The sequence below is a fragment of the Sturnira hondurensis genome, unplaced genomic scaffold (genome assembly GCF_014824575.4).
Source record: "Sturnira hondurensis isolate 20B ecotype Veracruz unplaced genomic scaffold, ASM1482457v3 Scaffold0013378, whole genome shotgun sequence".
Lineage (NCBI taxonomy): Eukaryota > Metazoa > Chordata > Mammalia > Chiroptera > Phyllostomidae > Sturnira > Sturnira hondurensis.
In genome coordinates, this window is record NW_028086009.1 from 1,253,240 (window position 1) to 1,266,217 (window position 12,978).

General features: G+C 43.5%; 2 protein-coding genes across 5 annotated transcripts in view; one reads left to right on the plus strand and one right to left on the minus strand.

The window, feature by feature from the left end:
• Positions 1-12,978, minus strand: part of LOC118997633 (uncharacterized) — a 65,833-nt gene that overhangs the window by 17,032 nt on the left and 35,823 nt on the right. The window contains exon 2 of the mRNA XM_037061390.1: positions 1,896-2,629. Coding sequence (XP_036917285.1) covers positions 1,896-2,629 — 734 coding nt within the window. The remainder of the gene's footprint in view (positions 1-1,895; positions 2,630-12,978) is intronic.
• Positions 2,233-12,978, plus strand: part of GLDC (glycine decarboxylase) — a 76,090-nt gene continuing 65,344 nt past the window's right edge. For 3 of the 4 annotated variants that reach the window (XR_005068700.1, XM_037061399.1, XM_037061400.1), the window contains exons 1-2: positions 2,233-2,676; positions 3,223-3,301. Coding sequence is in view for 3 of the 4 variants with exons in the window: in XM_037061399.1 (XP_036917294.1) it covers positions 2,431-2,676; positions 3,223-3,301 (325 nt within the window). In the remaining variant the exon portion in view is untranslated. The remainder of the gene's footprint in view (positions 2,677-3,222; positions 3,302-12,978) is intronic. The other variant, XM_037061398.1, reaches the window with a different exon arrangement.

The following is a 12,978-nucleotide window of genomic DNA, read 5'->3' on the forward strand; positions in this document are numbered from 1 at the left end:
ACCTGCAACCTTGGCAAATGGGATGATGTTCTCACCAACTGAACTACCTGGCTAGGGCCATCTCTGATTACACTGACCACCTCTTCTTACATATTGTCTACTTTTTCTATGAGAGCTTTAAAAAAAAAAGTCTGGGTATTTTCCTTTCCTTGATGAGAGTCCTCCAGAGAAACAGAATCTATCTACATATATCATTATGTATAATATATAATTTCTATATTAAAAGATATATATATATAAATTATATATTTTATATAATTGATAGTTTATATATTAATTTTATATTTATATAATTTCATATCTATGAGATTTTAAGAAATTGGCGAATGTGATTATGGGGGCTGGCAAGTCCAAAATCTGCACTAGCAGGCTGTCAGGCTAGATAGAGGCCCAGGGATGAGATGATGTTGCAGTCTGAGTTCAAAGGCTGTCTGCTAGGGAATTCCCTTTTGCTTAGGGGAGATCAGACTTTTGTTATATTCTTCAACTGATTGGATGAGACCACCCACTTTATGGAGGTCAATCTACTTCAAGTCTGCTGATTTAAATGTTAAAACATCATCCAAAAACATTTTCACAGAAATATCTAGAATAATGTTTGACCACATATCTAGATACTCTGGTGCAGAGAAACTGATACATAACTATCATACTTGGTAAATGGCCACATGTATTTTATGTGTATGTATACTTATAGCAAGGTCATAAGATCTCTTCTCAAGGAGTCTTTCTTAAGGTCCCCTTTATCTGAGAGGCTCTGGGTCAATGAACCAGGTAATGTAAGAGAACTGGTTGTGAAATAGGGTTTCTCCACTCAGGCGACATATAAAATTATGGTTTACCAGACTAACTAAAATTTCCATACCCTGCTCATCAATTAGTGAACACAAAGATCCCTGTGGATGGAGTTTACTAGTTACCTCTGTGACTCTGCTGCCCATGACAGCAACCTTGCCTGCTTCTGTCAGTTCTGTAGTGCTGCCTCTGGCCTCTACCACATTGAAATGAGAGAGCCCATTTCAACAATGGCATCTTCCACTGTCGTCTCACATGGGCCAACACAGAAAGTACAGGAATACTGAATACTGGTGCTCCTCTTGCCAATGGATTCCTCCTCCTTCCTCTCAGCCTGAATGGATGCTCTGAGTGGGTTGAACTGTATGTCGCACATGATCAATCCATTCCAGTATTTCTACTTTACAAAGCCTTTGGATCCTTTCTTATCTATTACACCAAGAAAGTTTAAGTTTCTTAACCTACTGTCTAATTTAATGAAGACCATTATTGAGTCTGAATCAACCAGTTGATTGAAAAGTATCGAGATAGCTAGAGAGGTTAGATTTACAAAAGACCCATGTATAAATAATTTCCCAATTAAGATTATAGTGTAAAATGTATACCTTAATATCTTGTATTTTTCCATAACATATACACACAAATGTAGATAGATGGATAGATCGATCGATCAAGCCCTCTGTTAGGGCAGTGATCTCAGTATGTTAATCTATTTTTAAATCCCATTCAGCTCTGTGAGATGAGAAAACTGAAGTTCAGAGGTTGAGTAACTTGCCCATCGTCCTACAAATATAAAAGAACACTATGCGGTGGCTGGTGCAGCTCAGTGGATTGAGCGCGGGCCTGTGAACCACACAAGCACGGTTCGATTCCCAGTCAGGGCCCATGCTTGGGTTGCAGGCCAATTCCCGGCAGCGGACACACCAGAGGCAACCACACATTGATATTTCTCTCCCTCTCTCCTTCCCTTCCCCTCTAAAGATAAATAAGCTTTTAAAAATTTTTTTAAAAAAGAACACTCATTTGTTCACATTGGTTTCCGCGAGATGACAGAGAAAGATACTCCAAAATTAACGAATGGTTTAGTTTATCCGATTGTCAAGTGGCCTCCGGGTCAGGATGACCTTCCGTCTCAGTGGAGTCCCCTAGACTCTGTGCCCCCGGCCGTCTGGGATCCCGCAAGAGTGAGGTCCTGGACTGGCGTCTTTCACAAGGTGCGCCCAGGAGCCTGCAACAACTGGAGATGGAGCTGGAGCAAGCAAAGGCCGGGAGCAGGGGCCCCGAAGGAGGGGGTAGGGAAGGGGGCGGGGGCGAGCCTGCCCCGCCCCCCCCCCACCCTCCGTTCACTCCCATTGGCCGAGCGTTTGCTAGTCCCGACCCACCGCCTGCCCCAGGGCGACGCGTAAAGTGTGTGGAGCAGGTGCCTAGAGTGGAGCAACAACTTTGCGCTCGTGTCCTGGCGGAGTCCTGCTCCCATTCATCCCCTCCGGAGCGTACAACCATCTGTGGCGCGAGGGGCTTCCTGTGGGGAGGGACTCCAGGCCAGAGGCAGCCGGCACGGGGGACCGCGACCTGAAGACGGGCGGAGAGCGCAACTGACTCCAGCTTCGGGGGCTGGAGACCACGGCCGCGACCATGCAGACGTGCGCCAAGGCCTGGGGGCTGCGCCTGGGCTGCGGGGTGGCCGGCGGCCGCCGCCTGGCGGGAGGCGCAGGGCCGCTCTGGGCACGGCAGAGCCGGGACAACGGTACCGGCGGCAGCGGGGCTGGGGCCTCGCGCCTCCTCGAGCGCCTCCTTCCCAGACACGACGACTTCGCCCGGAGGCACATCGGACCTGGGGACAAAGACCAGAAGGAGATGCTAAAAGCCCTGGGGCTGGCGGTAAGGACCCCTACCCGGCCCTCCGGACTGCACCCCACCCCGCCCGGGTTCTGCAGACTCGGCCTCTCGCTCCCGCCCGAGCTCTGCTTCGCCCTGCGTGGGACTGGCGCCCGGTTCCGGCCCGGGTGTGGAAACGAGTCCGCGCTCTCGGTCCCGTGCCCAGGCTTTTCCCTTATCGAATCGAGTATTTTTTCCTCCACCTGCTCTTCGAGCCTCAGAACCGTTTGCTTTCAATCCAAGTCGCCCTGCTGATGAGCCCTAACTTTAGGACAGGAGGACCTCTAGTTAATCCGATTATCTACGGTTGCCGAGGGAAATCCAACCGGGAGTGGCTAAATCACTACCCTGCTTCATTATTTTGTTTCCTCCGAGCGATTTCTAGTTTGCTCAAAGTTGTTCTCTTCTTTTTAAAAATAAATCGTAATTAGGCGATTTAAATGAGGTTTTCACAAGTCTTTGTAGATGCAAAACACAGAGGTGACTCTTTTTAACTCAGAAGAATTTTCCTCTCGCTTTTGTGTTCACGGACTTGCGTTTCAATTTTAGAGCATTGATGAATTGATGGAGAAGACGGTCCCCGCCAGCATCCGTTTGAAAAAACCCTTGAAAATGGAAGACCCTGTTTGTAAGTGGCCGGGAGGGCTCCATAGACGCTGCTTGCTGTGGGCTGTTTGTCTTCTGTGGTCTCTGAGAGTCCAGCTCTAGGTTAGGATTGCTCAAAGCGGGGAGTGGATGTCTATTAAAATAAAACAGCCGCGGGTACCTCAAGGGGGTGGAGAAGGTGGAATATTTAGTTCCATAAGCAGTCAGTTTTAGAACCGAGGATGGAGTCTATGCAGTGCCTTTCTAGGTCTTTATCCGGGCTCCACAGGTGCCGCAAACTTCCCGGGGAAGGCAGTGCGCAAACCAGGGGATGGCTTCTCAGGCACCCGAGTTCATGAAAGTGTGAAACCATGAAAGTGACCAGATGAAACTGTTGGGTGGAGAGGTGTCAACACCTCTGCAGATCAGGATTGAGACTCAGAAGGGACAAGGGAATTGCCTCCAGTCATGCAATTAGAGAAGTCACAAAAAATGGGGAGACCCAGACATCTAGCCTCCAAGCCCAGTGTTCTTTATATTACAACAGATTTTAATTGTTTTCTTATCTCACACCCATTTTTTTAGTTTATAACTACTGCAACACAGTAGTACTTTTTAAGTCTGAATGATTTTTATAGAGAAACACACAAATAAAGTTAATACTTGGTTCAGAGAGCTTAGTTGGCACATAGACTTTCTTAGAATTTTATGTTGTATTTTATTTTTTTTAATGGTCTGCAGACTGCTTTCCAGAACTGAGGCAAGATTCCACAGGCAGAACTGAAGAAGAGCTCTTTAAAAAAAAAAGAAAGAAAGAAAGAAAGAAAGAAAGAGAAAAAAACCCCAAAGCCAAACAAACAAAATAACAAAAGAATTCTCCTGGAATTATCTGGTTTTGAAATCATGGAGATGATGTTATCTCTTTTACTTAAGGAGTCAACTGAAGAAAAGTCAATTGTTTTGTTTTAGGTTTTAGGGCAAAGAGGCTATATGGAAGCCATACTTTATTTTGTTTGAAAGCAGAGATCTTGAGGTCTGAAGCCAGTCAGCTCTGCCTGGCTGATGTAAATCAAACTGTGCTGAGGACCACTCCCTTTGCTGATTTTAAATCTGAACCCACCCCCCTAATGGCAGGAGCCTTGCTCATTGAAGGAATTCTGGACATTTTGTTCTGCTGAGTAATTCAGACCTTGGGGTAGTTGGAAGCCTTATCTATTCCAATTTAAGGGAATCAGAATCCTGATTTGGATGTTTAAGGAATGAAGAGCTGTATATTTTTAAAGCAGGCTTTAGGTAAATGTATAAACAAGTATTGGATCAGCCAAAAAGTCTGTTTAGTTTTTTTCTATAAAACAAAAGACACAGTTTTCATTTTTCACCAATAACTTTATTGATTTGGACATTTTGAGTATGTCGGCTGTCTCCTGCTATTGGCCATTTAGAGGCCAGGGATGCTGCTAAACATCTTCCAGTGCATAAGACAGCCCCACAGCAAAGAATTATTTGGCCAAAATGTCAATAGTACCAAGAAACTTTGCACACCACTTTTGACATGTTTGATCAGTTACAGCACCTTCCCCATACACTGCACACATCATTTTTTGCATTTAAGTTGTGTTTTTATCTTTCTTGAATTAATAAAGCATAATACACTGAAAATAGTGTGTACCTTCTTTCATCTTCAATATTAAAATGACTGCACAAAAATTAATCAATTTTGGTAAGTTTTTTTAATGCACAGTGATATGACAGCTGTCATAATATAATCTAAAAAACAATTCTTTTGAATGAAGTTAAAGCCAACCAAGCACTACTAGAGCCATGTATGGAAAAAACTAAACAATTTTTTTGCCTACCCCAAAAATGCCTTTCTGAGATTTTCAAAGTCAGAGAATGTTTAGGTCAGTGTTTTTACAATATAATCTAAAATAAGATGTTCTTTAAAAGCATTAAAGCCTCAGAAATGTATCAAAGTTGTCTATCCTTTTTTAGTTAAGCTACTTGTTAACAGCTGAATAATTTGAATATGAGGGGATTCCATTTTTCTCTCTTTCTCTCCACCCACCCCCATCCCCTACCCCCCACCCCACCCCACTTTGGGAGCAAACTCCTGTTAAGTAATTAGCAACTTAAGTATAAACTTTAAACTGAGCAGCTTCTGTGAGATGTGGGGCTGGTTCCATCTGGTTGGTCTGAGGTGACTCAGAAAATATTGCACGGTAAGGAGTCTTCCCTTGACTTGAAGTGGACTGGCTCTCCAGCAAAGCTTGTTCCTCGGGAGAGTGGGCTGGGGCTGGGGGGTGAGTGGGGGTGGTGGCAGGATACGTCAAAAAGTCTTCAGTGTTTTACTCAGAGGTGTGTGCATGCCATAGGTAATGAATATTCTCCGTACGGGGAGAGTGAATTGGTACAGGTAACTTCCAACAGTAGTGTTTTCATTTTGGAGTGGGGCAGCATTATCCAAACTTTGTTTCACATGCGTGGCTGTGTTCTATTATAGTCAGAGAGGAATTCTAGACTAAATGTTTGTTTGCCGTGTATAGAGAAAACTAGTTAGAGCCAGTTAGTCACGAGTCCTCTGTGTCTTCATAGCTGAATAAAAAGACTGTGAGACGTGAAAGCAGCATGAAGATATTTGGGTTCTTATGAATAACTTCATAATCCCAAAAGTTTATGTAGTGCTTATCATGTGTTAGGTACCTTGTAAATACACTTTCATGTATTAATTTAGTCCTTATTATAACCCTGTAAGGTAAATACCATATCACCTATGTTTTAGAGGTGAAGAAACTATGGTAAACAGTGGACATATAACTTGCCCAAGATCACAGCTGTTAAGTGGTGAAGACAGAAATTAACCCAACCCAGGCCGTCCAGCTCCATTATCCACACTCCAACCACCAGTCTACATTGTCTTCATTGTATCCTCTGCAAGGGGGTGTGCATACAAAGTAGAAAGTTTCTGTCCTGACTCTCTGAAGTATCCAGTTAACATACGTGCACAAATTCAGTCACACTGGGATCAGTGCCATTTGCCACCTGCCCTAGTGGAAAGGCAGCAGCATGCTGAGAGCACAGGTTTGGGAACATCCTGCTGTCAGGATGCAGACCTGGAGCTGAGTATTGAAGGATGAGTAGTGATGTTCTGCTGGACAAGGCTGGGGGAGGCTGCTGCAGGCAGAGGGACCAGCGTGCACAGGACAGAGTGTCCTGACAGAGTGAGGGAAGTACAGATGGTTCATCTGTCATGCAGGATCCTCCCCTTCCTCTTGGACACTTCAGGAAGTCCCTTGAAAGGATACCTCCACTATCAGTTGGCTTCTCAGTAAGTCATACTTCAGAGAAATAAGTGAAGCTACTCAGTTCAAAAACCCTACCAGTGTAATGCTACTGAGTCCATCCTCCCTCATCCTCATACATAAAACACAAGGGAAATAAATAAGAAGGAACATTTGTTTCTCTGGGTGGTCATTATGGATGATTTTAGCTTTCTTTTTGTTACTTTGCTTTTTTGAGATTTTCTGCAGTAACTATGTCTTCATCTTGTAATTAATGCAAAATTTAAAAGTACTTTCAAGATGAAGCCAATCAGTTTTGGCTATGGAATGTTTAGTATTTCCAGGGAAGCCATCTCAAGTTAACGAGACTGAACTAGTCCATAGTCTCACAGAAGCTGCAGGGTTCAAAGTTTAAACAAAACTTCGCCTTGCTTCTTGTGAACATGCTTAGAAAGGGAAGAGAAACTAAACTGCCTAAGTTGGTCAACCAGAATTGATCAGCTGAGCTGTCAGAATGAGACTTTTGATGGACTTGTGAGAACTTAAAAGTTCTAAGCTGCCTCACTTGGAGTGATTTTTAATGGAGGGTGGTGAGCAGAGGGAAGGAGTGTTGTGTAATGTAGCTGCAGGTGGTCACTCTTTCACCCCAGTGGCATGGGGCAGTCCCCTGAACTGACCCCAAGGACACCTAGACAGATGGGGCGGCTGTTCCTCAGGCTGTGGGCGTCAGTTGTCTTCTAGCCAAATGGTGTCTGTCAACATGCCATGCCTGTAGACTCCACAGTCTGTGAAAAGGCTCTCCTTTGGCTGTTTCTCACTCCTTCAGTTCCTGGCTTAAGTGAATTATTATTTCATCAAAATTTTCAACAAAATTTTAGAAAAGTTGAAATTATTGTAGGCACTGCATTATTTCACAGAACTTGTTTAATAACTGCAAGTTTCTGTTTATAAATGTTTTACTAAAGCTGACACTTTTAGAAATCTGGAAACAATTTGTACTTTGATTTGTCAAGGATTTTTTGATGGGTGAGTTGTTGTGCACATTGAGCTAGCTGTATGTGAAACTTTAAGTGAGTTTTCATTGTAACACCTTGATTCACACGTATTTTCTGAGCACCTATTATGTGCCTAGCAACTCACTATGCCCCTGACCACATAGAGATTGCAATTTAGTTGTTGAAGTTCTGGGATGGACTATAGATTTCTCCATATGCTTATGCCTTTGATCTATAAAAAATTGTCTGTTTCCTACAAGTGTGTTGGATTGTTTGAGTTGGACTCTTAGAACATACCCTTCCCTTTCTGTTCTTGCTCTCCTGGCTGTGACAGTGTACCCACAGCGCAGCAAAAAAGGAAAACAAATACTCCAGGACTTCCACCCAGATTCTCATTTCCAACTGATCATTTGACCTGATTATGTAGGTCTGCTGCTGTTCAGATAAATATTATGAATTGTAATGTTTCTCTGTAAGTTTCTTTAGGAAACTTTCATAGATTGGATGAAGGGAGGCGATGAAGGAGGCCTGCCCTAGAAAGTAGTGTGACCCGAGTCCAAGGAGTAAATAGCTGACATGGTGCCTTTCATTCCAGCTTCCCTGCTGTGGGGTACAGTTCTGGTTTTCCTACAGCTGCTATAAAGATCCTGACTCTGTGTATCTTTTGGGAGAGCAGGAAGAGCTGTAGGGACTGCACACTTCTTTGGAGATGAGGGACCAAGGAGCCATCAGAAACACAGATCAGCCATGCCTCAGCTCCTTTTATCATGAATGCCCAACAAGGAGTCTAATCCCCGAGGGTCATTTGGGGCTGGGAGTGGTGGGGTGTTAATTGGCTGAGCACAAAGACAGGAAAAAACCTGGCAGAATTAGGACAGAGAGAGTCAGGCCTGGGTGGTGCTGTCCTGGCCACATCTGGTCACATGGGGTGGGTGCCCCTCTGCCAGTCATAAAGCGTTTTCTTTTTTTCTTAAAATATTTTATTTATTTTTAGAGAGAGGGGAAGGGAGGGAGAAAGAGAGGAAAAGAAACATCAGTGTGTGGTTGCCTTTAGTACGCCTTCCATCAGGGACTCTGCCTGCAACCCAGGCCATGTTCCCTGACTGGGACTTGGACCTGTGACCCTTGGATTTGCAGGCTGGCCTCAATCCACATTGCTGGGGCCCATAAAGGGTTTTCAATACAAAGAGTTCCCGTTCTATTATTCTACACTGCATAGAGCTTATGGATTTTTTTGCCTTCCTGGAATGAACAAAATCTGTGAGTCACAAACTTTGGTTGTGAAACCCTCCTTTGTAGGGGAAAAACACTTGCAGGAGTAGGATTTGGGCTCAGGATAAGCGGGTTAAGCCAGGCTGTTACAGGGGAGAGAGGGGTGCTGCAGATGATTAGGTGATATTATGAAAAGGCTAGAAATTAGGATGGAATTTGTACACAAATTCTGGCTTCCACTTGAAAATCAGAGAATCCTGATAAATGCTATCATTCATGCTGCTCTATCTTAACTGAGAGCCTCAGCCCCACTGCATGGTTTCCTGAGCAGCTTTCCATCCAAAGATCTACATGTTAGCAAAAAAAAAAAGGGCCCAGGCAAGCTCTGTCCTCATATTCTGGACCCAGCTTTCCCCTCAGCCCCTGGCGGAGAAAGGCCTTTCTGGGCAAATTCAGATATGAGTGTGCTACGGCCATATCACCCTGAACGCCCCCGATCTCGGCAGATATGAGTGTGTTGGTTTTCGGTCCCGGTGATTTCCTTGGAGAACTGTTCCGAGTGTCTTGCCAAGCACACTAAGGCAAGTTGGGTGGCTGCTCAGTGCTGGGTGCTACTAGGCTGTCCAGAGAATACCCTTTGCACGGCCAGCCACTGTGTGGACCGCCAGGTGTCTGCACCCGTGTTTCACTGGGAGGGTGTCCTTCTGGGCATAACATCTTAATTTAATTTACATTTTTGAATAAATAAAATAGGTACATTGCCCAGCCTTCAAAAACACAAAAAAATATACAGGGAAAAGCAAGACTCCTTCCCAGTGATCAGTTTCTTGAGAATTAGCCAGTGATATTCTTTTAATATACAACATATGCATGCATATATAGTTATTGTTTTTAAATATATAAATGGCAGAATAATACAGGCATAGGCAAATGTAGGGTTACAGTTGTGAGTGCTCCAAACAGTTTATTCTTGTGTTATAGTTATTAATTATATAATTGATTCATATTATATTAGAAACTCATATTTGCCCACTCCTGTATATACTTTTTAAAAACTTAGGCATAAATTTTTAGATTGTTTTAAAAAAAAGCAAAAGCGAAGCATGGTTATATTTATCCATTTAATCGAGACCAAAAAAATCATACTGTGTTTAGGGTAATGGATTGCGGGTGGGGAACAACGTGCATACAGTGTGTGTTTGGGGGTAGCAGGTGTGTTGACCCAGGTAGCCTGCATGTTCACTCTAATGATATTTTCCTAGATCTTGTAAAAATTCACAAATATGCGAAATTAAAAGCTAGGCCCATTGGTGCATTGAATATCTACCAGCTAAATTGGCTTATTCCCGTTAGAAAGTATTTTTGGTGGAGTAGTTGGCATAAAGTTCTTGATATTTTAGGTGCAAATGGCAAGGAAGTGGCTGCTGGAAAGGCTGTTACATGGAATTGTATAAGGAAGAAGCTTTTCTTCTGAATTGTGAGAAGCAAGAACAGTGTGAGACCCACCTGTGGATTCTTATGGAGTGTTGCCAAGGCCACTGAACTCTGTCCTTGGTACGTTAGGACCAGAGCATTATGCAATGCCCTGAGGCAGAAAAATAAATAAGGTCAGAAGTAGGCGTTTTATTTTTCCACCAGAAAGAGCTGACTGCTGAGATTGCTGAAGGAAAGCTTGAGGGGTTTTGTGTCCTGGGGTGCGAAGTAATGTATTTAGGGTGCTTAGGGCGTTTGGTGACCCTGCCAGGCTTGTCAAGCAGGCATGTGGAGAATGACAGGTTGTGTCCAAGTGCTTTATATGTCTCTTAAGTTTTTATTTTTCAAATACAGTTCACATTCAATATTATTTTGTTTTTGTTTCAGGGGTACAACATAGTGGTTAGAGCCAAGGGTGTCAAACTCATTTTCACCGGGGGCTACATCTGCCTTGTGGTTGCCTTCAAAGGGCTGAATATAATTTTAGGACTTTAGAAATATAACTACTCCTTTACTAGGGGCAGGGAGCTTGGCACTGCCGCTGGGTAGAAACAAGGTGGAGAACCAGGTTTGGCCCGTGGGCCTTGTGTTTGCCACCTGTGGGTTAGACAGTCATATACTTTGCAAAGTAGTCCCGATATTTCAAGTACCCACTTGACACCATATATAGTTATTAGAATATTATTGGCTATATTCCCTATTTTACATTGGTTGTAATTTACATCCTCATGACTATTTTGAAATTACCAACGTGTGCTTCTTAGTTTCTTCACCTTTTCACCCAGTCTCCCAAACTGCTCCCCTCTGGCAATCATCAGTCTGTTCTCTGTATCTATGAATTTTTCAATGCACACTCCATTTCTAAATCTGTCTCATTTTCCCCCTACTTAGTTTTTTTGTTGTTCACAAGGAAGAGAATTACTGGAACTGGACATGTTTACAAGAGGGAGCTGTTTGTCAAGTTGGGAGGAGAAGTGTGAGGAATGTGCTGTGACATTTGCTCTGGGGGAAATCTGAACTCCTTCCTTTCTCCCCTTGGTCCACACAGCTTTCTTGGAGCTGCCTGGGGGCTGCATGACACAACTGCCTTTTTATAATGCTTCTCCCACTTTGGAAAAGGATCCCAAATTATTTTCTCTAGAAGAGCATTCTTTTCCAAGGGAGAAAGAAATCTCAGAGTGCTGTGAAGCACAGTGGCAGACATTGCATGGCTAAGACCAGGGCTTCGATTTAGATGAATTATGTCCCCTAAACTGGCTCTTACAGACGAACTCTGCTGTGTTCCATTTAGCCAGGTTCAGCAGGTAGATTTCTGGTGTGGACTTTTCTTTCTTCTCTCCTTTTCTGCATGTCCATTGGCATCATTTAACATACTAGCTCAGACTCTGGCTCCTAAATACCTTGGGTTGGCTATTCTGCTGATTGAGCCAAGAGTAAGATAGATTTCATTAGTGGGTATAAGAAATAGCATCTCTTGAACAAACATTTGAAACAGTTTGGACACTCACTAGGCTGTGTGTTTGGGGGATGTTTTTGTTATTTATGTTAGGTAAAGCCTGAGGTCTTGATTTTATCACAGTAAGAAGCAGCTTAACTCTGTCATAGTCATAATGACAATGGGTGAGTGGATGGGAAAGGCTTCTCACAGTGTGCTCACTTTCAGAAGCATGACCAAGTACCTACCCTATTCTTCATGGCTCAGGAGTGTCCATTACCTTGTATACAGAACAGCTCATTCTATGAACTCACTTTGTTCCCAATAGAAAGTAAAATTGCTCGTAAAGCTCGGGCTAAGATGGAGCCAGTCAGGGAATATTCATTGTAGCCCTGAGCCAGGTGAGGGCAGAGTCCTCAGTTGCCTGTAGGAACTAGAGTAAATGTGATGTAGGATTAGAAATGTCTGTGTCTCAAAATGAACCATTTTTATGCTTCTGGATCTAATCTATAGTTAACTATTTTGTTCTTTATTTATGCTAATTGGCCTTTAAATTTTTTTCTAGAGTTTCATTAAAGTGTGTAGGATACAGTGGCAGCTGTGAGGGATGCTGGTATGTATCTGGAGACCCTGAAGTAACCCGGAAGGCACCAGTGGGCTCCTGGCTGATCTGGTTTGGTGTCTTCTCTTCCTTACTGTTGAAAGCATATGGACAGGACAGGACCAGGGCTTGGGTGGCAGGACGCTGTGAAGGAAGGAGGAACTAGGCTGCGGTAGAGGCTGTCTCACTGGGGCGCTTCCTGGACAGCCCTCCTGGGAGATATGAGAAAATGGGTTTTCTTGCCACAGGAAAAAGCAGATCCCTCCTTCATTCTAGTTGGGAGTTTAGGGTCTCTAGTTACATATCAGTATTGGCATAAATGAAGAACAAAATAGTTAATGATAGATAATACCTGGAAGCATAAAAATGATCAAGACAGACACAGGTGTCTCTAGCTGAAAGAGCTCCAGGGGGAAGATCTTGGGAGCAGAGGGGCAGCATGGGGGCCACTGCAGCCATCTTGTGCCTCTGGGGGTTCAGTCATTCCTTTTTCTCAGTTTCCATGAACCCACTTGCCCACAGTCCAATCTTTTAAGGGGTAAAAGTGAAAAACTTAATTTTATTAAAACATAGTTGACATACAATAGTGTATGAATTTCAGGTGTATGACATATTGATTCAACATCTATTTATTTTATGAAATGACCATAGGTGAGTCTAGTACCCATCTGTCACCTTACAAAGTTGTTACAGTATTATTGACTGTTTTCTGTGTTGTACCTTGCA